The sequence below is a fragment of the Poecile atricapillus genome, chromosome 1 (genome assembly GCF_030490865.1).
Source record: "Poecile atricapillus isolate bPoeAtr1 chromosome 1, bPoeAtr1.hap1, whole genome shotgun sequence".
Classification (NCBI taxonomy): domain Eukaryota; kingdom Metazoa; phylum Chordata; class Aves; order Passeriformes; family Paridae; genus Poecile; species Poecile atricapillus.
The window spans coordinates 86044723-86068242 of NC_081249.1; the positions used below are offsets into that span (position 1 = coordinate 86044723).

General features: G+C 44.1%; 1 protein-coding gene across 1 annotated transcript; it reads left to right on the forward strand.

The window, feature by feature from the left end:
• Positions 1-691: 691 nt before the first annotated feature.
• On the forward strand, positions 692-22657 carry GDPD4 (glycerophosphodiester phosphodiesterase domain containing 4). Its single transcript, XM_058859672.1, has 15 exons — positions 692-902; positions 1529-1632; positions 2403-2496; positions 7730-7789; positions 9542-9640; positions 11116-11209; positions 12736-12881; positions 13371-13453; positions 14329-14479; positions 15162-15386; positions 16209-16366; positions 18502-18649; positions 19763-19845; positions 21281-21366; positions 21829-22657. The coding sequence occupies exons 1-15, from the start codon at positions 720-722 to the stop codon at positions 21858-21860; spliced, it is 1746 nt and encodes a 581-aa protein (XP_058715655.1). The 5' UTR covers positions 692-719; the 3' UTR covers positions 21861-22657.
• The last annotated feature ends 863 nt before the right edge of the window (positions 22658-23520 follow it).

Consider the following 23520-nt stretch of genomic DNA (forward strand, 5'->3'; position numbering starts at 1 on the left):
GTGCCCTGCTGGGTGAATCACCCTTCAACTAGCACTAGTCCCTGTGCTATTTGCTTTATTGTAACCACATTGGTTGAAATTTACCACCAAGTTCTTTGTTTTTAATTATAATTATGAATAGATCTCCCACATATACATCTTTGTGGCTGGTCTTTCTACACCTGAAAATCTGTTTCAAGTAAGGTTGTTTCAGCCAGGTAATAGTTATTTCTTAAGGGATCAGTCTCTGCAGTGCTGCAGTTTTTCTAGGATAAGAGAGCTGTGTACCTGGTGGGGTTTAGTGCCCTTTCTACATGAGCTAGTTAAACTGATAGCATGTTTCAAATAGGTCACAGTGTTGCTAAATAATTCCCACAGCTAATCCTAGATTCAGGTTCATATGACATAATTTGAAATGTGCTTAATGAATTCATTTCCCAGAACTCCCTGTATAGCCAAAAGGAGGCAGAGGTAGCGTCAAAGGTGATTCAGAGTGCCTAAGTTACAACCAGGAGCACCACTGACTGCTAAGAGGATTTGCAGTGACCATCTTTCTCAGCTGGCCATCTCACTTTAGTATATAAAATTAGATGGGATGTCCTCAGCATCACTTTGTGCTGGTCTCAGCATTTGCTTGGGAAAACTTTCTCTCCTTTTTCAAATACAGAAAGCTTACCCAACAGTCTCCCCATAAAACTTGCTTTCTTGTTTTAGGGGGAAGATGAGATAAAGCCACTCAGATGGAGGCCAGTCCCACCAGCCTCAAGAGGCTCAGGTTTGGGAAGCTGAAGGTGGTCCGTCGGCGCTTGCTGCAGAGGTACGAGCACCAGCCCTTCATCTCGTGTCTGGCTGGTTTCTACAGCTGCCGGTGGAAGCGGTACCAGCGCGAAAGGACCGAGCCTGGGAAATGCTGCTGCAACATGGTAAATGAGCTCAAAATCAGCTTGGAGAAGAAGAAATCCAAGAGGACTTGGATTTTTGTACTGGGGCAGGGCAGTCTAAGTAGACAAGGTGTTGATGTCATGGAATCCCAGCCCAATATCATTTGGAGCCCAGTGGGATCTGTTAGGCTGATAGATTTTTCTCTTAATGCTTGATGATTTGCTGCTTCTGTGGCAGGCTCAATTTGCCTGTGCCATCAGACAGCTAATAAATGTGGACTTTGCACCAACCTCTGCTGGCCAGTGAAACGTCTCAAAGACATAGAATCAAATTAAAGAAGTAACATTAAGGTTGAGTGGACAGTAAGAATTGCAAAGAAGGCTGCTCTACATTGCAATTTCCTCTCATGTGAAGCAGTTAAAATCTCATTCCTATTAATTTGGGAAGTCATGAGTTTTCCCTGAGAACAAGTAGTGGAAGGTATGCTTTTGAGGACATTTTCCTGGTTACAAGAGCAGGATGGGAATCCCTCTCCATATTTACTTCAGTTAGAATTCCAGCACCAAGGTACATATTTTTAGGGACAGCCTAAAAGTAGCTGCCGTTTGCTTTGATTGCTCTGGGCTGGCCATAGCTCTGACTGCTTGTCCTTCCTCTCCCTCTCCAGCGGGAATGCATGTTTTTCCCATTGCTCGTTGCAGCTTTCTGCTTTTCTCTGGTCTTTCTGTACACATGGGGTGAAGGTAAAAATGACTACAACAGCTTTGACTGGTAAGTAACATCTTTTCCTCTTCTACTACCCTTTTGGCAGGTCACTAGGATGACTGGAAAGGGATGAGCAGCCTCCAGAGCAGCTGTGGTGCAGCAGGGCACTTTAGTCATGAAGCAAAGGCTTGGCACTTTAAACTCTTGGTTACAGCATCCAAATTGAATGTCCAGTGAGTCTGGAGGTACCTCTCAGGAGACTCTGCCTTTGCTTGGGTACAATTTTTAGGTGTAAGTGTGAATTTAGGAGAAAGGGGAGAATTATTGTCATAAAAAATGTTAATGGAAGGGACCAAATAACTCTTTCCTTTTCTGAGTCTTTCTTTTCCCTCTTCCCTTTCTCCCCCATTCCACATGAAGAAATGTAGTGGCTGGAATCAGAGGCATTGCACCAGCTATCTCACTAAAAGAGAATTCCATGTTCCCAGATTCAAAAGTAAGAAAAAGTTGTCAGGGATTTATGCACATCTTTTCCTTCTGTAGTACGTAGGCAACAGTTATGCAAATCTAGCCTCTAAAATTAAATTAAAGCTGCTGAAATATTATGGGAAGGAAAAGTATAATAATGTGTTTTAGTCTGATGGTTAATGCAATCAGGGACTTCGGAAAGGAGGCTCTTAATCACTTTTGCATGTTACAGCATAGGCTATTCCTCCCCCTTTCTTTGTTTTATTGCTTAGAAAATTTCAGGATTTCAAAGAACAGGGCTGTTGGTCCTCTCTAGTCCATGTGCTAACCAAAAGCATTCTTACAGTATTTTATTGGTTTATTTTTAGGTATAACTATGGGAACCTGGGCTTCTGGTTTCTCTGGTCTCTTGTTATCCTGATTGTGGCTGCAGTCTTGTTCGCATACATCTCACTGTTACTGGTAAGCAATGCTCCTTGTAAGCTGACCTTGGTTTGTAGCCCTGAAAGGTAAACATAGGGGTGGCTTTATGTGTCAGTCTAGTCCTCCATATGATCCTTAGACAGTGAAAGTTGGGAGATGATCTGGAGCACAATGAGTGTTTACAGTACTTTCCCCCCCTATCCACCTGCAAATGACCAGTTTCAGCTCAGGGAGTCTCTGAGCCAGATGTCGTTTCTGTGATTTCTTTCAATGACTTCCCTTTGATAAATGTGTACAATTCCTCCTTGAACCCAAGGAAAGCTGACCCAGCAGTGCCTGGATTTAGATTTAGGGGGAACTAAAAATTGTTGCTTTGGCAGCAGGGAAATATGGGGCTCTGAGTCATGTAGCAGTGGTGATATATCACCACAGCTGAGTTATTCTTCTAATCCTGGATAAAAAGGTTTACTAGAGGAAGGAGAACAGAACTTTATCACTTGACTCACTCTGCTCTGCGGCAGGATTTTCCCCAGGTAGAAGCTATAGGTGTGGTCACAAAATGCTGCTGAAGTTTGTGCTGAAAGAGGTTCCTGAAATCTTCCCTTTTATAAATCCTGTGAAATTTTTTAATATGGTGTCTGCTGTAGCTAGGGAAACATACCAACCCCAAAATTTTCCTAAAATTTTTACTTACTCATTCTTCTCTGATCTTTCCTTCATAAGAAAGCTCTCAAATAAAGACAGATTTGCACCTGTTTTTCCACTTTCTTCATCCAGAGCTATAGGCCAAGAATTCACTTTGACTCCAGGCACTGGAGTCCACATCAGTCCCATGCCTGCTCTGACTTTCATTTGGACATATCAGGTGCTGAAGGTGAGGTTATGGCGTTGTCTCAACTCTGTGACCAAGACAACCAGCTTTTATCATCCATTCCTGCTGTTCTTACCCACTCCCTGATGTGTCATCATGCAGTCAGTCTGTAAATTGCTCACGACAGGGAACCTCTTTTGGCTCTGTCCGTGCAGTACCTAACACAGTTGGTTTCTAGGGTCCTTTTTTCCTGATGTAGTACAAATAAACAGTACTTTTATTCCATTACTAGCGGTAAAAACCCCAAAGTGATAAATAGGACAGGCGCTTGTTCATGCCCACAGCAATCAAGAGCATCATAAGAGATGTGGACTGACTGAGCTCTGAAAGGAACAAACAAAAATAATTAATTACAAGGATTTTGTGACCCCATGGTGGCTCTAGGGCTCATGGACTGTTATTCAGCAAAGCCTACCTGGTTTTCCCAGGGACTCTAGAGTGGTGTGGGTAGTTTGGTGGTTGCAGTACTACTTTGGGCAACTCAGAGCTTTGTCCATATGACATGGATACATCTGAGATGGTGCCACAGCAGGCTGTGGATCTGGAGTCAGCCTCAGGATCAAACTAACTCACCATTGCCCATGATAGAAACCAGGATTTCCTGGGCTTAAGGAGCCTGAAGACCCCTAGGGTTGATGTGTCAGCTCGTGTTGCAGTCAGCAACCTCAGGATCTCATCCAGGGAAGCTGCAGGGTTCTGGGGACCAGCATGAAACACCAACGAGACGGGCTCCCGTTCATGAAACCATTTATTCAGCATGAGAACAAACTCAGGTCCAGAACAGAGAGCCCTGAACAGAGGCACAGCAGGGGTTTTTGAGGGACAGAACTGAGGGTTTACACCTTTGAGGGTGGAGTTCAGGGTCAGGGACCATTAGAAACACAGCAAGGGAGAACCCCCCAGGGACTCAAACCCAATCAGAACTCCTGGGCCGCCCTTCACAAGGGGTTTGGGGTGGAACAGTGTTAACTCTTTGTCTCCCTGAGGCCGCTGCCACAAGCTCGGTCATGCTCTGTTTGGATCCAAGTGTCAGTCAGTGCCTAAGCAGTGGACTTTCTCAGGTTTTTGTCACCATGAACGTGGTAACTGCAAGCTATCAGGGCAGGTGATAGGCAAAGTAAAGCCAGAAAGGAAGATGGAAGATATGAGGTGGAATTGGTGTCCTGCCTGGTTTAGTTCAGTCCTGGTCTCACTCTTTATTATGTAGCTACATCTTCCTCTCAAGCCTCTCAGTTCTGTCTAATGAGGCTAACAACATTTGCCTTCCTCGAAAGGGTGAGCATGGATAAACCTGAAAGAATGCAAGTAGTCTGGATGGTGTCAGACAACAGGAGAAACACTTCAGAGGTTCCTCTGCTCTGGGAACAGTCTCTGCAGTGAAGGTCCATTTGCTTCTTGCTTTTATGAAGCTGTTAAGTGACCCAACCAAAGCTGCTGGGTGTTACTTGTCCTGCTTGATTGCATCACCATGCCACCATGTCCTTTGCAGCAAGACTACTGCATGCATCCATGCTGAACAGTGGGTGCTGGGGGCATGAGACTGCTACTTAAATGTTGCTAGGTCTTGAGGGAAAGGGGAGCAAGGAGAGTTATCACTGCCACCACTTACGCTCCTGCAATCTCAAAACATGAAGGATGTTGTAACAACCATGGCTGGGCAAAGCTCATCCTAGCAGGGCTCTTTCAGAGGAGGACTCTGAGTCCATCCCTCCACCACTGTTTACAGAGCTTCCCTTTCATGGAAGGCTTTGATGGACCACCCAGAAAAACACTGGGAGCCTCATGGGCTGGTAAGAGTAACTCAGCCCTTCCACATCCAAATAAGACATTCAGTGTGGGCGTTATACAATAGGTGGGTTGCTCTAATACATTTCAGACAACTGATGGCCAAATAGGTTTCTGCCATGATGAATTACATCCCAAGTTCTGGTTGAACAGTGTTGGATGGAGAGTACCTTCACCTAGCTGATGTTTTCTGGTGGTGTTTTGCATGAGCAGCCTGTCACATCAGAAAACTGAACACTCTGATGCCCTTATTGGACCAGAAGGATTTTATATCAGCCAGTCTGGTTTTGCTTGTGAACACCATACCCTCTTTCTTAATGATGGCACCCAGCTGGAACCTGCAAGCCTGCTTCCATGACCTTATTGTGACCCAGTGAAGCATACAGACTTCTGCCCACCAGCCACAAGTGGCTGAAGAAAATGCTGCACAAGAAAGTACTAGCTGTCTGACAACCATGCTCTCCATCCACATGCATCATTGTCATTTTTTCACACAATCAATTTCAATTAATTCGGTTGTTCAATCACTCCCCAAGACAATTTTCTCATCGCTATTAGGGCTAAAAGGTTAAACTGAGGGTTCTAATTACAGAACTGTTTATGCTCGGTGGAAAAGAAAAATCTTTTCTTGTTTAGTCTTTCAAACACCAACATTTGCCTCTCTGCAGTTCAACCATGTTTTTTCTAAGGGTTGTGGCTGTACAAAGTAAAGAGGTTCAGATGCTATGTGCCCTTTTCATTCCATAAATGGAGAGGACTCAAAATAGTACATTGACACTGAAATCCAAAATGTGACCTCAAAACTCCATCCCTAAGAGACTGGGGTACCAGACAAATTGCGAGTTTTTGCCATAAAATGAATGAACATAAGGATCTGAATCCAGCTGCTGTGAACATCTAAGTGAGCAGATGTTTCAGGTGAACCAAATGTCTAAGTGCCTACCTGCATGTCCTTGTAGTGTAGGTTCAGAGCCTGCCCACAGCTCACCAGGTAGTATTGAGATGATTACAAGGTTGTTTCCATGCTGAAGTAGAGTGGAGTTATGCGTCTGCTGTCCACCCTTTGCAGCATAACCTCGTGGTCAATGCAGCCATTCAGAAAGAGGGAGACAGAAATTAAATTCTCATTGCAGTGAATCCATTTCTCTTGCCACTGGGAAGCATCCCTTAATCACCACTTTGCAGGTAAATGGTGGAGGGGAGACACTTCCACACCTCATTTAAAAGAATAGAAGATTGCAAGAGCTGGAGGTTGTAAATTCTGGGAGATGATGGGATTGGCAAGAGGGACCTTTACTCTAACCTTGGCCGTATTAGTCAGAAACATACTAGTCACCTAAGCCCTCATGCCTCTGTACTTATGTTAGACAGTTCCAGAAAGTGTGTGGAAGCAATTTGGAGTAGACAGACCAGTGAGAAGACACAAGGGAATAAAACTGTATTAGTGAAGATTTAGGTTAGAAAATGGGAGAAGATTTTTCACCCAGAGGATAGTTGGGCACTGAAACAGGCTCCTCAGGGAAGTAGTCACAGGACCAAATCTGTCTGAGTGCCCTGAGTTCAAGAAGTATTTGGACTATGCTTTCAGGAACATGGTATGATTCTTGGTGCGATTTTGCACAGGGCCAGAAGATGGACTTTGATGTTCCTTGTGGATCCTTCTGGCTCAGAATGTTCTAAATGCTTGGCTTTACTGTACACAAGGACCAGGTCTTTGCATAACATCACTTGCAGCAAAAGACTAGAGTGGATTTTTGCTCTCATTTTTTCATCCTGAAATATCTTATTTAGATGGAGCTGATTTAAGGTCTTTAGCAGTATTCAGTTCTCTCTCAACTGGCTCCCATGATGTCATACTGGGTGCATTTACTCCATTAAAGGAATTCAACATGTCAGGAAGCACTTGTATTCACTGCTGAGTTTATCATAGAACTGTAAAATGGTTTGTGTTGGAAGGGACCTTCAAGGTTATCTAATTCCCACCCCTCTGTCATGGACAGGAATGTCTACCACTAGACCATATTGCTTAAAGCCCTACCCAGCTTGGCCTTATATCTTGCTTCAAATCAGCATGATCCTAGAAAGAGAGTGTGTTTGTAGGTGGATAGGAAACTTACTTTCACTTGCTGTTGAGTTGCAGAAAAGAAGGTCTTCTTCCCCCAAATCTATATATCTTGTTTTCATACAATCCCACTATCTTACAGTCTGGACGGATTTGCATCATAAATGATCCTCCTCAGTGGAGCACTGAAGTCTACTAACAGATACTTTTCTCTAAGCCCTGATACCTGATGATACTGATCCCAAAATGATCCTTTACCATGGTTAGGAAGTTTCCCCTGGCATTTAGACTCCTGAGCATAGACCTGTGCATTTTCACAGCAGCAAAGTTCTTTTTCAGGTGAAATTCATCTCCAGACTCACTGGTTACTTAGGTATAGTATTATGTGAAGAAGCTCTGCATGAGAACTGTGGACTGACTTCATTCTTGGCTTGTTGGAGTTCAAGACCTAGTGTAAAGTAACTTCCCAATGAAAAAATAATTCCAGAAGTGCCTCACTGGCATGCATCACCTCGTTCCACCAGAATGCATACAATCTCTTCTTGATTTCGCAGGTCCTCGCGATGTGTTTGCTTGCAGAAGGCCAGCAGCTGTACCTGCACTGGAGTCACAAGGTAGGGAGAGTCAGGGCTTTCTGGTAACTCTATGCTTCTAATGGAGTCTGTGCTGTTTCTTTGCACAGGAAACCTCTTAGACTATGGGAGAAAAAGAAGAGAGAGAAGAGATTAATCTTACAAGATTGAGATACCCATGAAAATGTTATCTCCACCTGAGCTGATCGCTCAAACCCCTTTTGCACTCAGTGGAGGGAAATGAATCCTCTTCAGTGCAATTCATCCAGCTGGTCTTGGGCCTCTAAATTAAGATGAGATGAATCACACTCAAAGAACCCTTTTTCTCCAATGACTCTAAAAGGTGCCTGCAGTGACTCATTCAGGTGAAGATGTCTATATTTGACACATGTACATATGGTAACATGAAGTCAAAAGCAAAGTTTTCATGAGAAGCACTGCATGATTTTCTGGAGCAGACCCCAGCAACAGTGAAAAAAGTGTCTGCTCTCTCTGCAGGAGAGAAATACGGCTTTTCCAAGGCATCCTGGTGCTTTATGCCTTTTGGTCTTTGGATGGTTCCCTGGGAGTGGCCAAGGCCAGGCTGGATGGGGCCCTGAGCAACTTCATCCAGTGTGTGGCATCTCTGCCCATGGCAGGGATGAGCTTTAAAGTCCCTTTCAACCCAAACTGTTCTATAGTTCTTAATTCTATTCTGTGGTTTGGGAAATGTGTTTTGGAGTTTTGAAGATGCAGAAACAAATTATCAGGGAGTTGTTGTAAAATTGTATTAGAATACTCTTAAGTAGTTTTTGAGTCTATGTGAAACATTTGAAAATGCTTCTCTATCCAATGCAGTTTAGGACACGATGCAATGTGATTACAAAGGCTGCAGTAGGAGGAAAGAGCTGAACATGCAGATGCTTGATCCTGTGTTTCTTCATTTAAGTAATGGAAACTGAATGATCTTTACTATTGAAAAATGGGTTCCAGAAGAACCAGAAAGTTGTAGAACAATTTGTAAAAAAATCAACCAAACAAAAAAATTAAAAAAAGAAAAAAAAGAGAAAAAAAAAAAAAGAAAAAAAGAAAAAAGAGGCATTATTGGATGCAAGAGATTAAGAATAGATAATTAAAGTACTGATCTGTAGAAGATCCCCTGAAGAGTGGTTAGGGCCTTGGCACAATTTCCTTTAGTTTTCAGCAGAAAGATGATATACCAAGAAGTATCTGCCATTACCACAGTGCTGGTACCAAATCAAACAAGAAGGTGAAGAATTGACTGAGACACTGCCTCACCTTTTTGGTTAAAAAGTGAACTCTCATCTCTTTATTATGGGAGGCAGAATTTTGCTGAAGCCTGTTACAAGGCAGCTCACAGAACAAGGAAGCTGTGTTGTTATCACTTTAGGGTGAAATTTGTCACTTCCGAGTTTAGAAGTGATGAATTCCATCTGCAAGTTAGGGATTCAATATAGGCTGATCACCTAAGCTCCATCTATATCAATAGAGATTCCATCATAATGCAAGTAGGAATGGATCACCTCTGAAATTCCTCTTTTCTCCACTGATTACAGAGAGTATCCTAAGAATTGACTTAGTTGAGTACCCAGCTCCTGAAATCAGTCCTGCCATACTGATAGCACTGTGGATTTGGTTTTAGTCTGATTGTATCTCTCTGTCTCTGACCTGGCACAGTCCATCTCATGCATCTGACAAAACTTTTCAAGCTGCTTAAATTAGCTGTGACTTAGATGGATGGCATACCCTATGCAGAAATGCTGAAGCTGATTTATGTCTTCTTTGTGTCCCCAGATTGGTACTTTTCTCGTCCTTGGCTTCTCTATCTCAGCACTCTTTGCATTATCTATACTCTGGCGAGATCACCGGAAAACTGTCCGCCTGTCATTCCAGGTAAGAGGGGTTGGGGGTCTATTTGAAAGAGCAGCTTGTTTATAGAAGTATTTTGTGACAATCGGCAGAAGATATTCCGTATGGTGGATGTTTTTCACATGTTTTTTGTTAGCAGGCCATGCTCTGAGTAAACTTTTATTATGATTTAACATTTCCTGTTGGGGGAAAGGAAGCCAAGGGCTGAGGTTGAGTTTCAAGCTATGTGATGTAACACGTCTCAGTTTGGAAAGATACAGAAAGTTGCAACCCTTTTTTTTTATTCTTCCCAAAAATGTAGGTGTGCTGTTAGGTTTCAGCTGTCCAGGACAGGTAAATCACCCCTTAGGTTGGTAGGTTTTCCACGGCAAGAACTTTCTCCCTCATCCCTCATTCAAATCTGCTGGTACATCAAAGTTTCAGTCTTTTGTGACTCAGAAGTGTCTAATCTCCTGAGGGCATGAGCACACTGATTTTTTGGGGAGCAGGTGGAGAACGCTGGTGTCAGGTGAGACAAAATGCTGGATGCAGGTCAGAGTTCATGGTTGCTGATCTCCTCAACTCTCACCAGCTCTGAAGGTGGAGGCAAGAGCTGTCCTGTGCTGTTCATTGTCTAAGCATTCAGGTCCCCACTTGTATTGGGAAGGAAGAGGCATGTAGCCTTTCACTACACAGCTGCTTTGCAGGATCCAAACCACTCTACAGTTCAATGATTCTGTGCTATTTGGGCCTGTTTCCTCTCCCCTATGTGTCTTAGTGCTTGTGAAGGCTGGGAGAGCAATGCAAGCGGACTGGCAGAGGAATTGAAGACATGGTGTTGTAGGGTGTGATTAATTGCACATTCCTGTTCTACAATTCGCTAACCACTGGGTTATGCACTGGCATGAGAAACCATTGGCTTCTCCTCCCTGTGACAGACACCAGGGGATGTGGACGAGGAGAAGGAGAGACAAGAGCCTTTGGGTTCCCTATAGGTGCTGTTTATTTCAGGTGACCATGCCCTTTGAGACGGCCTCCTGTTGCTGTTCCCAAAGGACATGAATCTCTTGTAGGTACTGTGTCTTGTCCATTAGCCCTGCAAATCCATCTCAGGTATTCTGGACATCTCAGATGGCACCTCTGCTTGCACAGCTGAATCCTGGTTCTGCTCAGGAGATGTTGGTATCAAGTGTCTGGGGCAGACACTGTCACATGCAGTAACTTCTCCAGTGACTGCTGCTTTCTTCAACCCTTCCAGCTTAGAGAATTGAGCATCAGGACTAAGAAATAGGAAAGGCTCGCGTCTGGAGGGTTGGGTTTTTTCCCTAGTACATATTTTAGTAACTGTCAGTTCTAGCTGGAATATTCACCACAGGGCTCTGATGAGCATGAGAAGACAATGGACTGGTTTCTAGTTCAGGAACCCATCCAGGTGTAAAGGCTGTAGCTCTGATGGGGATTATTTCCATCTGTCTCCACAGTTCATCCTTTGACTAAAATCCTTTTCTTCTCTTTGCCAGGTCACAGCTCCTTATCTCCACATAGGGGCAATTGCCATCATGGTCCTTCTTGCCTGGCCTGTGGCTCTTCATGCCATCAGAGCAGATAAGAAAGGTACGGCAGCTCTGGTTCCTGCTTCCTGTATGATAAAAGATATACACGAGCATGGGAAAAGAAGCATGCAGGAGCCCTTTCCACCCACACCTGCACTCCAGATGGAGAAGACTTTCAAATTCTGCATCTCCCAGGGAAATTAGTAGGCCTGGGGCTTGGGCTGTGCACTGCCCTATTGCTGTCCCAGTGTGTTACTGGTTTACATGTCACCTTGCACTCTTTTGCCCTATAATGAGGCAGTGGTGGGCATTGAGACAGAGGAGACAGAGCAGAAGCACCCATGTTCTGAGTCATGAGTGAAAATTTGTTTAGCCCTCTGTAGGAGAAAGCAGCCAGTGGCAGCTCCCTTGGGTGATTTTTGCTTTCTGTGTACAGAAGGGATCTCCAGTCCAGTCAGACAAACCACACCTCAGGAGAGATCAGCTGAGATAGGGAAAAGATCTTTTTGATAAGTTCCTAGTGTTATCTCACGGGAAGTTCCTGCCTACTACTGGGAAGAATGACCAAATGTCATAAGGATAAAGCCAGATGCCAGGAACAACTGCAGAAAAACCTGGCTGGGAGCGTCTGATTTTCTCTTATTGTCTCTCCATAGAGCCAAAAATACCTTCCTGACAGCCATCTTCAGATACTGGTTTGCAATAAAAATCACAGACAGGCATTTTGTTTTCCTGTCCAAGGCTTTTCTTGTTGAACTGCAGCTGGTGAGGTTGAGGGAGAATACACAGGGACCCTAGGCTGTATACCACCATGCTTGAGATACTCCTAGCTTAGTACATCATCATTTTAGCGTAAGCCCAAATTCCTTCAGAGCCACTGGCACAGAGGGATGGTGGTACCCACTCAAGAAAGAGGTGGTGGTGCACAGGTGCTCATTTCTCAGAAGAACTGTTTTGGTCCCTGAGGAGAAGGACTGGGGGCTCTTGGGCAATGTGTCAACAGACTCCAGAGAAGACCACAGATAATTATTTGGCAAGTTTCTAGGTACAATATTCATGCTCTCAGGGTCTGCAGGATTATCTAGGTCACACTGAAGGTCACTAGCAACTATCTGAATGAACCAGGGAAGTATTCCAAGTAAAGAGATGCAACATAATTGAAGGAGAGGTACCTCCTCTTCTTCGTTGTGAATGAAACTTGAAAATAGTGCTTGTTCTCATCTGAGTAAGAAAAAGTTAGCATCCTGCTGTTGAGGATTGTTTTTCTACATATGGAGGTGATTTCATTGCACCATGTCTAAACAAAAAAAGAAATAAAGCCATATCTTGCTGTCATGCACAGTGAGATGTAATTAAAGCATAAAGCCTGCAGTCCTGACTTAGACAGCTTGCATCCTTGCTTTGACCAATATGTTTTCCTGGGTTGCATTGTTCGGAAAGAAAGTGAAAATTAGGAGAAGGAAAGAAAAAAGGGATGGGACAAAACCAAAATGCTACTTAGCTGGAGGACTATATTAAAAGTGTCAAGTCAGACTCATATGTTACGATGTGGATTAACTCTAGCCTTCCTCCTTCAAATTCTTTCAGTTACTCAGGTGATAATTGTTGGTCCATACCTGGCTATCCTTCTCTTTCTTTTCTTGATACCTCTGGGGATGTATTCTCCTTGCATCAGAGAGATGGGAACACTTGGACCAAAGCCAGCCCTCATTGGACACCGTGGAGCACCAATGGTAGGTCTGAAGAGGTTATTTTATGTAATTTCTTCATCCTGTGTGTTGTTACTTTCATCATTGTCTTCTGTTGTTTCTTTGTTTTTCCCCCATGAAATCAGTGTGGGGTGGGAGACATTTCTAGTCATTGGGACTACTTGCCAAAGGCATCGCTGCATGGGTTTGCTCACAAGGAAAACACTGTTCCTGAGGGACAGGACCAGGCTGAAGGGGGCCCTGAGCAACCGAGACTAGTGAAGGATGTCTCTGCCCTGACAGGCTGATTGGAACAGGGTGATCTTAAAGGTTCCTTCCAACCCAAACCATTCTATGATTCTGTTATTCTTCTACACAGTGGGTTTGGCTAAAGTGGAAGAAAAAAACAATAGACTTAAACAATATAACGATGCTCCCTTAATAAAAAACAGATGCTACAAAGAGGCAGAAAGAGTTTGCAGAGTCCTCCAGAGTGTGTTTGAAAATTATCTGCTCATGTGCCTTTTTGTTCAGCTGGCGCCAGAAAACACTGAGATGTCATTTCTGAAGACGATTGAGCATGGTGGGGACGGTCTTGAAACAGATGTTGCCATAAGGTGAGGGCAAAACATCACATCTCACAGAATATGTGCTGCTTCTTCTAAGAGCTGTCTTTGGAGACATGCAGCTCCAGGGCACTGGGTTTTACTGATGGCTGGGACAGGGTCCCTCCCCTGTCATGTGATAACAGGGGCTGTAGGGCATGGCTGTTGTCAGGCAAGTCAATAAGCTGCAGCTATTGATTTAAAAATCGTTATTTCTACAGTGTGTTTTAAATGATTGGCAGAGTATAAAAACAAGCCCCTACTCTAGTCTGACTTCCAGGTCACAGTGAGGGTTATATCAGGTCTACAAACCAACAGAAAATAGTGTTCAGATTTGCGACATTTCCCTAATTATTAAATCTTTAATTGCCTTTGGTGAACCCATTGCCATGAAATGCTAACATTCTAACATTCTGTGTAGGATGAGCTGTTTCTAGGCATTGAATAAGAAAAACATTAACATTTAGATTTTCTACTAAACTAGACATTTCTATAAAAGAAAATTTTGTGTTTCCATCACTATCCATTCAGAATTCAGTTCTCTGGAAACCACAGAGAGACTTTGATGTCAGCAAAAAGAGATTTCAACAATAAGTTACTAATAATTTTTGAGGGAGTGGGCAGGCAAAAAGGTCATCTCCTTCACATTGCCCTTAGGGAAACTGGGGCACAGAGAAGCATGACTTCTGTGAGAACCCCTAGAAGTATTTAAGCTGGAAATAACCTGGTGTCTTGAGCCTCAGCATTCCTCCATATTGCATTCTCTGCACTAAGGAAGGCTGTACTTCTGCATTCACTGTGGCCCACATGTTCTGACCTGGCTTGATTCTGTTCATCCTGTGAATGAACCTGCTTCCCAGGTGACCTGAACTCTTGCTCTCTGGCAGCTATGATGGGGTTCCTTTCCTCATGCATGATGACACCTTGAGAAGGACAACTAATATCCAAGAAGTCTACCCTAATGACACTGATAAAGCAGCTTCGTCATTCTCCTGGGATGCCCTGCAGAAATTGAATGCTGGAACGTGGTTCCTTAAGGTAAGCATCATAAAGGGCTAGAAGCATTCAAGGTCAGTTGGACTGGACTCTAGGCAACCTGATCCAGTAGGACACATCCCTGTTTACTGCAGGGGGCATGGACTAAATGAGCTTTAAAGGTCTCTTCCAATCCAAGCTTTCCTGTGATTTCATGACTATCACCAACTAGATGTAAAAGAGACACAAACTGTCTATTATTTAACATCATCAGTGTTAGCAGAGGAACAGCTAGTTGAGTCGAAACTCAAATAAGTCAGTGTAAATCCTTCAGTTTGGGTCTCTTTACTTTGTTCAGTCTGCCTTCAGGTTAAGAAGACCTGTAACAATTGGCTAGTGGGTGTTCTTGTGTCACCTTATCATGGCAGCAGCAGAGCTCATGGGCTGTGGGAAGGAGAAAAGAACTACTTGTGCAATGTGCTATTTATAACATTCAGAACTAACAAGGTGGGACAGAGAAGCACAGCAGAGATAGCTTTGAACTATGCAATTAAGGTCCCAGAAGCAATGTCCTCACAGCCTGGATTAACTTCCCCCATTTCTTATGTAGAAGAAATAAGAAAAAGAAAATATCCCCACCTGTTGAAGACTGACATCAAACTATTTCCCTCTTAGAGATGCAGCTGGCTCCCAGAGCAAACTGCCTGATCTATTTCCTTTTTTTTTTATACCTGTTTATTTCTAGAACAAACCATTTTTAGGGATGGGCTCGTTGTCAAAGGCAGATCAAAAAGAGGCAATGAATCAGTCCATTTACACGCTAAGTGGTTTTTTGCGCCTCGCAGACAGTCACAATAAACTTGTGATATTTGATCTCTACCGCCCTCCAGAGAAACATCCTTACAGAAACTTGTGGGTCCGCAAAATCCTGGACGTCATCCTCAAGGAGTCAAAGATTAAACGCCATCTGGTAGGGTGGTCTCACTCCATATCCCTTTTTCTTGCTCTCCTCATCGTGACTTTGGGACATACTCTGCATGATTTCACCTGCATAAAATTGGCCCATAGCATTTCACTTGATTTAAAAGGCATCATTTGGAGTATATTCCTAATATTAGTTACTCAGAAGGTTCACAATGGTGTAATCTTTCAGCAGCAAAGGAAAAAAGGCAGTCTATATACAGCTGATGCCTTAGCCCTTAAACAGCACCCCTTTATAAATATGATTGTCAGTCCACTTCCTGCTACCCATGCTTGTTTTATACATTGCATAAAAATTCCTGACTTATATTAAAATAAATTGTGAATCTTTATTGCTTTCCTCACCCTGGCAGTGGATGAATGCTAAACTCATGGGAATCATGTTATGTACTCATTGATGTCTGGGGAGTTATGCTGATCTGTATCTGCTGAAGATCTTTTCTTCCATGCTGGAAGAATGGTAGAACAGAATATTTTTGGTTGCCTTTTCCATAAACTAAAGCTTTTCATTCATTTTCAACACTGCATCTTTTGTTGGGCTGTATGAAACGTACTCACTGATTTCCAGAGGATAAGCAAGGAACAATGGATACTTATTTCTTGATAAAAGTGACTTACAAGTCCTAACCATCTGAATATTCTGAAGTTCTAAGCATCTGAATATTATTTGATCATTGGGAGAAACACCATCTGACAGGCTGGGTTAAGCCCCTCAAGACATTATCTTTACTGGGCTTGTGTGAACAGTGGGGTATATTAGGAGCATGAATTTTTCTGCTGAGAATTCACTGGTTCCTCTTGTCACCTGCAGGTCCTGTGGCTGCATAACGGAGTGAGGTCCTTTGTTCAATCTGTTGCTCCTGGGTTTCAGCACACGATGGGCAGGAAGGCACCAATAGAAGACCTAATAAAGCACAATATTGTCAAACTCAATTTGGTCTACACTGACATGTCCAGTGAAGACATCCGGTAGGTTTCAGCCCCAAGTGCAATCTTTGGGGTGCATCTGGACTACGTTTGCCTCATGCATGGGGCAATGTCTCCCTCCAGTGACCAGTTCCAGAGACTATAACAATTTGAGAATAGGTTGTTCAGATCAAGTAGCCATCCCTGATGTATTTTAGGAGTGACAGACTGCAGATCACTCCTACTGTTTATTAAGAGGTGGCACATGTAATTAAATCTGGTTGTCCTCAATTCCATATTGACAAGGATCTGAGGATATCCTGGTAAGAACAACACAGCTGTATCCTGATTTCTTGTCTTTTTATTTGTGGCATCCCCAGTCCCACCACCACTGAATCAAGGAGAATGAACAACCATTTAACCTCCCATGGCTCTTCCAACAAACAGCAGTGCCTTTGTGAGGGACTGTCACCCTCTTGTAGCCAGTGTTTTGGAGACATCATTTCCTGTCTGTTACTACCAGTACTCTGCTGCATGTGACACACTGAAAATGTCATTTCTATGATGAAAGGCTCCACACTCATTGCAGGAGTTCCCAAAATGCTACTCTGACATGGCAAAATAACCCAACAAACAACCAAAAAACCCCCAGCATTACCTGTCCAGCTCTCCTTCTGTAAATAGGATTTTTTGCTCTTTCCAATGCACAAAACCGTTGAAGTCTAGTTGAAATTAAAAGGAAAGGAAAAACTTTAATCCTTTGGACAAGAGTAGTGTTCATATTTTCTCAATTATAATTGTCACAGGATGTGAAATCATAGAATCATAAAATCACAGAATAGTTTGAGATGTAAGGGACTTTCAGCACCATCTAGTTACAACCTCCCTGCCAGGGCAGGGAAGCTCCCACTAGACATGATTTCTCACAGCCCCATAGCCTGGCCTTGAAGACTTCTAGGTGTGGGGAGTCCACAAGCTCTCTGAGCAATCTGTGCCAGTGTCTCAACTACCCTCAAAGTGAAGAATTTTTTCCTAATGTCTGATCTAAACCTTCCCTCCTTCAGCTTAAGGCCATTTCCTCTTGTCCTGCCACTCAATGCCATTTTAAAAAGTCTCTGTCCGTCTCTCTTGTAGCCCATCTCAGTACAGGAAGGTTTTCTAAGGTCTCCTCAGAGCCTTCTTTTCTCCAGCCTGAAAGGCTATAAAAAATCATAGGCAGATCCATTTGGGCAAACCTTGGACAGGTCCTAGGTAGATTTCTAAATGTTGATATTGATGATACATTACTTTACCTTTATACAAAGAATGAACTGACCTCATATTAAGTTTCAATAGCTTATAATAACTTGAGAAATGATGTGTTAATGGAGTGACCATAACAAACTTGGGTGGCCAGCTTCAAGGATTAGCTCAGCTGGTCTAACCAGCTCAGGTGCTCTAACCAACACCAGCGTTAGGGGTTCAATTGCTACATGAGCCATTAACTGAAGAGTTGGACTCTGTGGCCTTCTGTGTCCCTTACAGTTCAGGCTATTCTTTGATTCTGTGGTGGTTTGGAACCCACTGTGGGGAGGTTATAGAATAACATGAATGGTTTAGATTTAAATGATCTCTAAGATCATCAAGACCATCAATCCCAGCACTGCCAAACCCACCACTAAACCATGTCCCCACCTCTAAATATTTTAAATACCTCCGGAGATGATGAATTCAGCACTTCCCTGGGCAGCCAATTCCGAAGCTTGATAACCCTTTCCATTAAGAAATTTTTCCTAATATCCAATCTAAACCTTCCCTGGTGAAGTTTGGATCCATTTCTTCTTGCTCTATTGCTTGAAGATCTTCCATGCTGAAAGAATGGTAGAGCAGAATATTTCAGTTGCCTGGCTACAGCCTCCTTTATAAACTCGTTGTTACATTGATTCATATGGTAGAAGGATTAGAAAGGTTTTGACCTTTTGGGAATTTTATCTGCATTTGTTTCCAGCTGTTCAGCTATTCTGTATTGACAAATTTTTAATGATTAATTATTGGCTGGTTGGCTTTCCTTTATGTTCCTTATCTAGGTCCTAAAGTAAGCACTTCCTACAGAAGATTACAACCATTTCCCATGATCTTCCCGAATCTCCTTGAGTAAGCCCGAAGGAAGTACTAATCTCCTTGCTCAATGAAGGTTGTTGCCTTTTGGTCTTTTAAAGGAAATATGCTGAGGCAAACATCACCACCAACTTCTATGTGGTCAACGAGCCATGGCTCTATTCCCTGGCATGGTGTTCTGGGGCACACTCTGTGACCACCAATGCCGTCCACTTGTTGAAGGATCTCAGCCAGCCACTCTTCCTCATGGTAAGTGGAAGTCTTCTCTGTCTCAGGGGTGGGAAATAGGGTTGGGATGTTCATGATTACCTTTGGAGATGATGGTCCAGTTCACACGTGGATAAAGCATCCTTTAAGGATCCTTTGCATAAGAAGGACCTGAGTTCAGACCTGGCTTATTGGGAACCTTAAAGCCACTACAGGTATTGCCATACCCTTCTCTCTTCTCCTGGCTCAGGATGAAGCACCCTACTTGTTTGGATTATCACCTTAGGCTCTGAGATAAGGGAAAAAAAGAAGTCTTATTGAGACTTGTGCAGGAAGAAAGGAAGGGCCTTTGGGGACACAAGCTGATGCATGAGGATTTCCAGTTCTAAGCTTTTCAAGCACCTTATTGATGTCAGAAGTTTCTCTTTTCCCAGAGAGTCCCACTGCCCTTGTCAAACTTGGTCTTATTCTGCAAGTCCAAGGGAAAGAACCACAGAAATAAGCCTTCTTTCTGGAAGGAATTTTCACATAATTTCTCTATTATTCTGCCTTGGACAACCTGTAGAACCAAGAAGCACCTGAGGCATTGGTCCCACCAGAATCTCTTCAAGCACTTTAAACAGTTGTCTTCACAGTCTTGAATTAGATTTTACAATGCTCCCCTCCAGAGAACTGCAGTGTTTCAGTCCATTCTAAGTTTGGGTGGAGGTCCAGTAGAAGGATGAATCTTCAGATGCTGTCTCAGACTTAAAGTGGAAGCCACCCCAGGCTCTCTGTGATGTTCAGTAAAGGACAGTTTTGCCAGAGAAAATGAGATACCACCAGCTGATGTTATATTTGGGGTAAAGCTGAGAAATGCAAGACCTGCCTTACGAACAAGAGGTCTCTGTGGCATTCCATATGTGATATGGTAAAATCTTCTTGGCTACACAACAGACTTGCTTTTATGAAGGAGAATGATTTTGCACCAGGACCCAGTGGTGAGTGGCCACTTTGAGATGCCACCAAATGCTTTAAACACCCAAGGGATGTTACTGCAGATGCAAACCAGGCAGCTGAACAGCCATGTTCAATCAGGGAGAAAGTGTTTGAGTAACTTTTTTGCAAATCTTGTGGTCCTTGGTGGTAGACACAACCTCTGTTGTTTTCTTCCAGACTCCACAGCAGTACAACATCATGTGGATCCTGACAGATCTGACCTCTGCATTCCTCATCTCACTCATCTTTGCTCTGCACTGGTAACTACCAAATTGTTAAGGGCCATCCTAACCTGACCTTTTGCTCCAGGTGGAGGGAAGGAGGGATGCTTTCAGGTGACTTGAAGGGTTAAAACTACTCTTGAAAACATTAGTTTTCTCTTCTGGAAAGGGAAGAAAGTCCTGAAAGTCCCCCAGAACCTCCCTGTTTCTCCTGCTTGCTCTCATTTTCCCTTTCCATTTTGGCAGCTCAGACATTGTTTACCCTCAGGATTCAGTGGAGAACAGGTGGATTTATAGTAGCAACATATACCAATTATCAAAGCTGGTGGGCTGAGAAAGGAACAGATTTTTTATTATTACTATTTGAGAGTGTTTCACTGGACTGATAGGAAAGTTCTCAATGTTAATATCTGAGCACCCCATGTCTCTCTGCACATACCAGAGCCCCACAGGAAATCCATCCTCTGACACAAAAGTGTCTGACCGTGTCACAGACACCACATTTTGTTTCCTTCCACTCCTGTCAAAGATTATTGGGAAATCTGGGCTTCACAGAACAGGCACACCGCAGCTACTTGTGTTTGGCTGCTGGATGTTCTGCTCTGCCACAGTTATATGAGGAACGTGCCTGTGCAGAAAGTTTGGGAAGCCCCTGGGTGAGCACTCTGGACTGCTGCTAACTGTGACTTGCTTTGGTAAAGGAAAAGGTTGGAGTACTAATATTGCTCTGGGATGGTGAAAAAATTAATTAGTAGCACTTTGACAGTGATGAACTAGCAGCTGTACAGGCATTTTTGCTGGGCATCCAGGCTTTTCCCGAGGCAATGCGGTTCCTTCTTTTCCTTTCCCTCTTACCGTGCTCTGCTCTCCTCAGGTCCTGCTTTCCCCTTGTCTTCAAGACTGCAGGTTTCAGGGTGCTACAGAATCACCCCTGTAAAGCATCACCACCACTATCAGACCTTGTCATGCCCAACTCCTCCGGGATCATGTTCATGTTGTGTGCATTTCCCAGGGTCCTGTGGATGCTTCTGGTCCAACCAAACAACAGACTCCTCTGGATTGACCTTGAAGCAAGGGCATCCCCAGCCCTCCTGGAACCAAAGGGCCATTAGCTGTGTCTCAGTGCCCTGTGTGGTCATGTCAGGTTTATGAGCCCACCAAAATGACAATTTTTAAATTTTCCTGTCTGCTTTAGAACCAGTGTCTGTAAACATTTTGGAGGCTTTAGAGCTCTTAAATCTTGCTTAGAAAACAGGGCTTAGTCAGAAAGTTGCCTTCAAAATGCTGTTGCACACATGAAGTGTGGATGCTTAGACATCAATAATGCACTTGAGTTCTCTCTCAGTAAGGACCTGAGAAAATCCCAAAATACCTGCCCTCACAAAGTGGGTAAAAGCTGTCCAAGGCAGCAGGGGGCTGTAAGGAGCACCACAGCAGGCAGTGGCCTCTGACCCACTTTCTCTGGCCCATGCAGGTGGCGAGAGAAGAACTTCTCCTGCTGTGCCCAGGACAGTAACCCAATGATAGAGAGTGGTGGCACCTACAACAAATTCAAGACAGGTGAGCAGGGCAAGGAGAGCAGCTGCATCCTGCTCAGGGTGGTCTCTGTGGGAGTACCGAGATCCTGATGGGTGGGTTGGTGATGGGTGTCCATACTTATAAGGAAGGTTATGAGGAAGGATGTGGTCTGGGTTACCTCAGCCCCAGACCCCATAGCAGCTCAATCCACTTGGCCCTGCTTCTAGCAAAGGCTGGGGCAGACACCTCCAGGTTTCCCCTCCATTACTCTGCAGTGCTGTGAAAAGAGACTCTGGAGGCACTGAGCACTCTTGGTTCTGCCAGGCAGGGTGGGATTGGCTGAGGACCCTCCCATGCACCACATTTCTGCACCTATGGAGCTATCATCCAGGCAAAATGGCCCAACCTGGGCTGCATGCATTTTCAAACAGGTTCTGTTTGCTCACAGTGGCTGTCAGAACAGATGCAGATGTTTGGTAGCTCACTGTGTGTCTCTTTTTCCAGAGCTCAGCGACATGCCTGCTGTCCTGGCCTGACATGGGCAGAGAGGGGACATGGACCTGCTGTCTCGATGAGGCCAGTGAGACCAGCTGGTGGGGGCTCAGATCTACCTGGTGAGGAGGAGCCTTCATGGCCCTGCTGGAGATGAGCACCAACCTTCCTCTCCTACAGCTTTTCTCATATTCCCATGCCTGCTAGGGATCCTTGGTGTAGGAGAGCGCAGATGGAGTTGTAGCCATGAAGGATCTGCGCTTTGTGGTGAGATGCAGCAAGCACATGGGAGCCATTCCCCCCATTTACTCGGGACCACGGGCACCCTGCAGGGTTATCATTCCTGCTGTGTGTAAGCCCTGTTTCCACACATGCTGTGAACATCTGAGCATCCTCCAGCCCTCCTCATTCTCAGGTGCCCAGATTTCTCCTATCAGACCAGCCTCTTCTCCACACACTACCTCCTGCCCTCCCCCCTTGCAGGTGTCCTCCATCCCCAAGAGCACACAATGTTCAGGTGCTGCTGGCTGGGTCATTACAATTGGTACCTTTCTGTAACAGAGGCAGGGCAACTTTGGTTTTCCCTTTCCCCACTCTTGCCCTGCCGTAGCCCAACAGGCCAATCTCCTCCCCTTGTCTGTGAGTGAGGGCATGTCATTCCCATGGGGGCTGAAGGATTTTTTGTGTCCTGGCCATGTAGCTACTGGGACTATGGCCAGTAACAACCACTTTTCTTCAGAAGGATGGAGCTGTGTGTGAATTGGTCCCACCAGGTATTTGCTTTTTCCTTGGAAAGGTCTGTACACCTGTTCTACAGCCTGGGATTTATTCCAGTTTTCATTTCTCCCAGTGGCTGCTGGCACACAGTGGGGAGGGGGCCTATTCTCTGTAAGGGAGATGCAAACATCTCTCAGGTTTAAGCCATATCTTTCTACTTGAAGAGAAAATAAGAATATGTTTTTTGTAAATTGCAAGTGATGTTTTAAATACATTTTATCTCACCTATCCTGTTTTGTTCTTATTTCAGCAAACTGGGAAAGGGAAAGAATACAGTAGTCTTTACTTTATCCAGACTATAGACATACATAAGCCTTTTGTTAAATGAAGTGATCACAAGTGAGAGGGCAGCATGAAGTTTCAGAGTTATCTGTGCTGAGAAACATCCAAGTTGCAATTTTGGAGTATTTTGGAGGCTAGAAATGCAAAAAATTAAGATTCTCCTTTGGAAAAAAGTTAAAGGACTGATGAATTGTTGTAGAGCACCTCCAGATCTATGAAATATGGGGAGTGAATGGTGTTAAATTCCCCTCCCCATGCCATGCATACATAGGTGGTTCATAACTTTTCATGGACACCATGTAGGGTATGTGAGCAGCAAAACTAGGAGGTGGGGAGTGTGTGGGTTAAGCATGGTGTGCACCATGGGCTCCTCAGCCTGTGCCTTGGTGTTCAAGTGAGGGGCTTGGCTGTGGTTCCCCAACTGCTGCCTTTAATATGCATTGGGGAAAGCCACCTCAGTGCTCTCTGATCCATGTATCCAGCTGCTATCAGTGTCTGTATCAGTATGCACTGGTAACTCCCTTTACTCACCCTCCTCATCCTCAGAAGCCTTCCCTAGGGAGAGCCTGGCCAGTTAGACCTGTGGTTCCCTTGAATGCCTTACACTCTGTCACATCTCAACTACTATTTTCATTGCTTCACAGC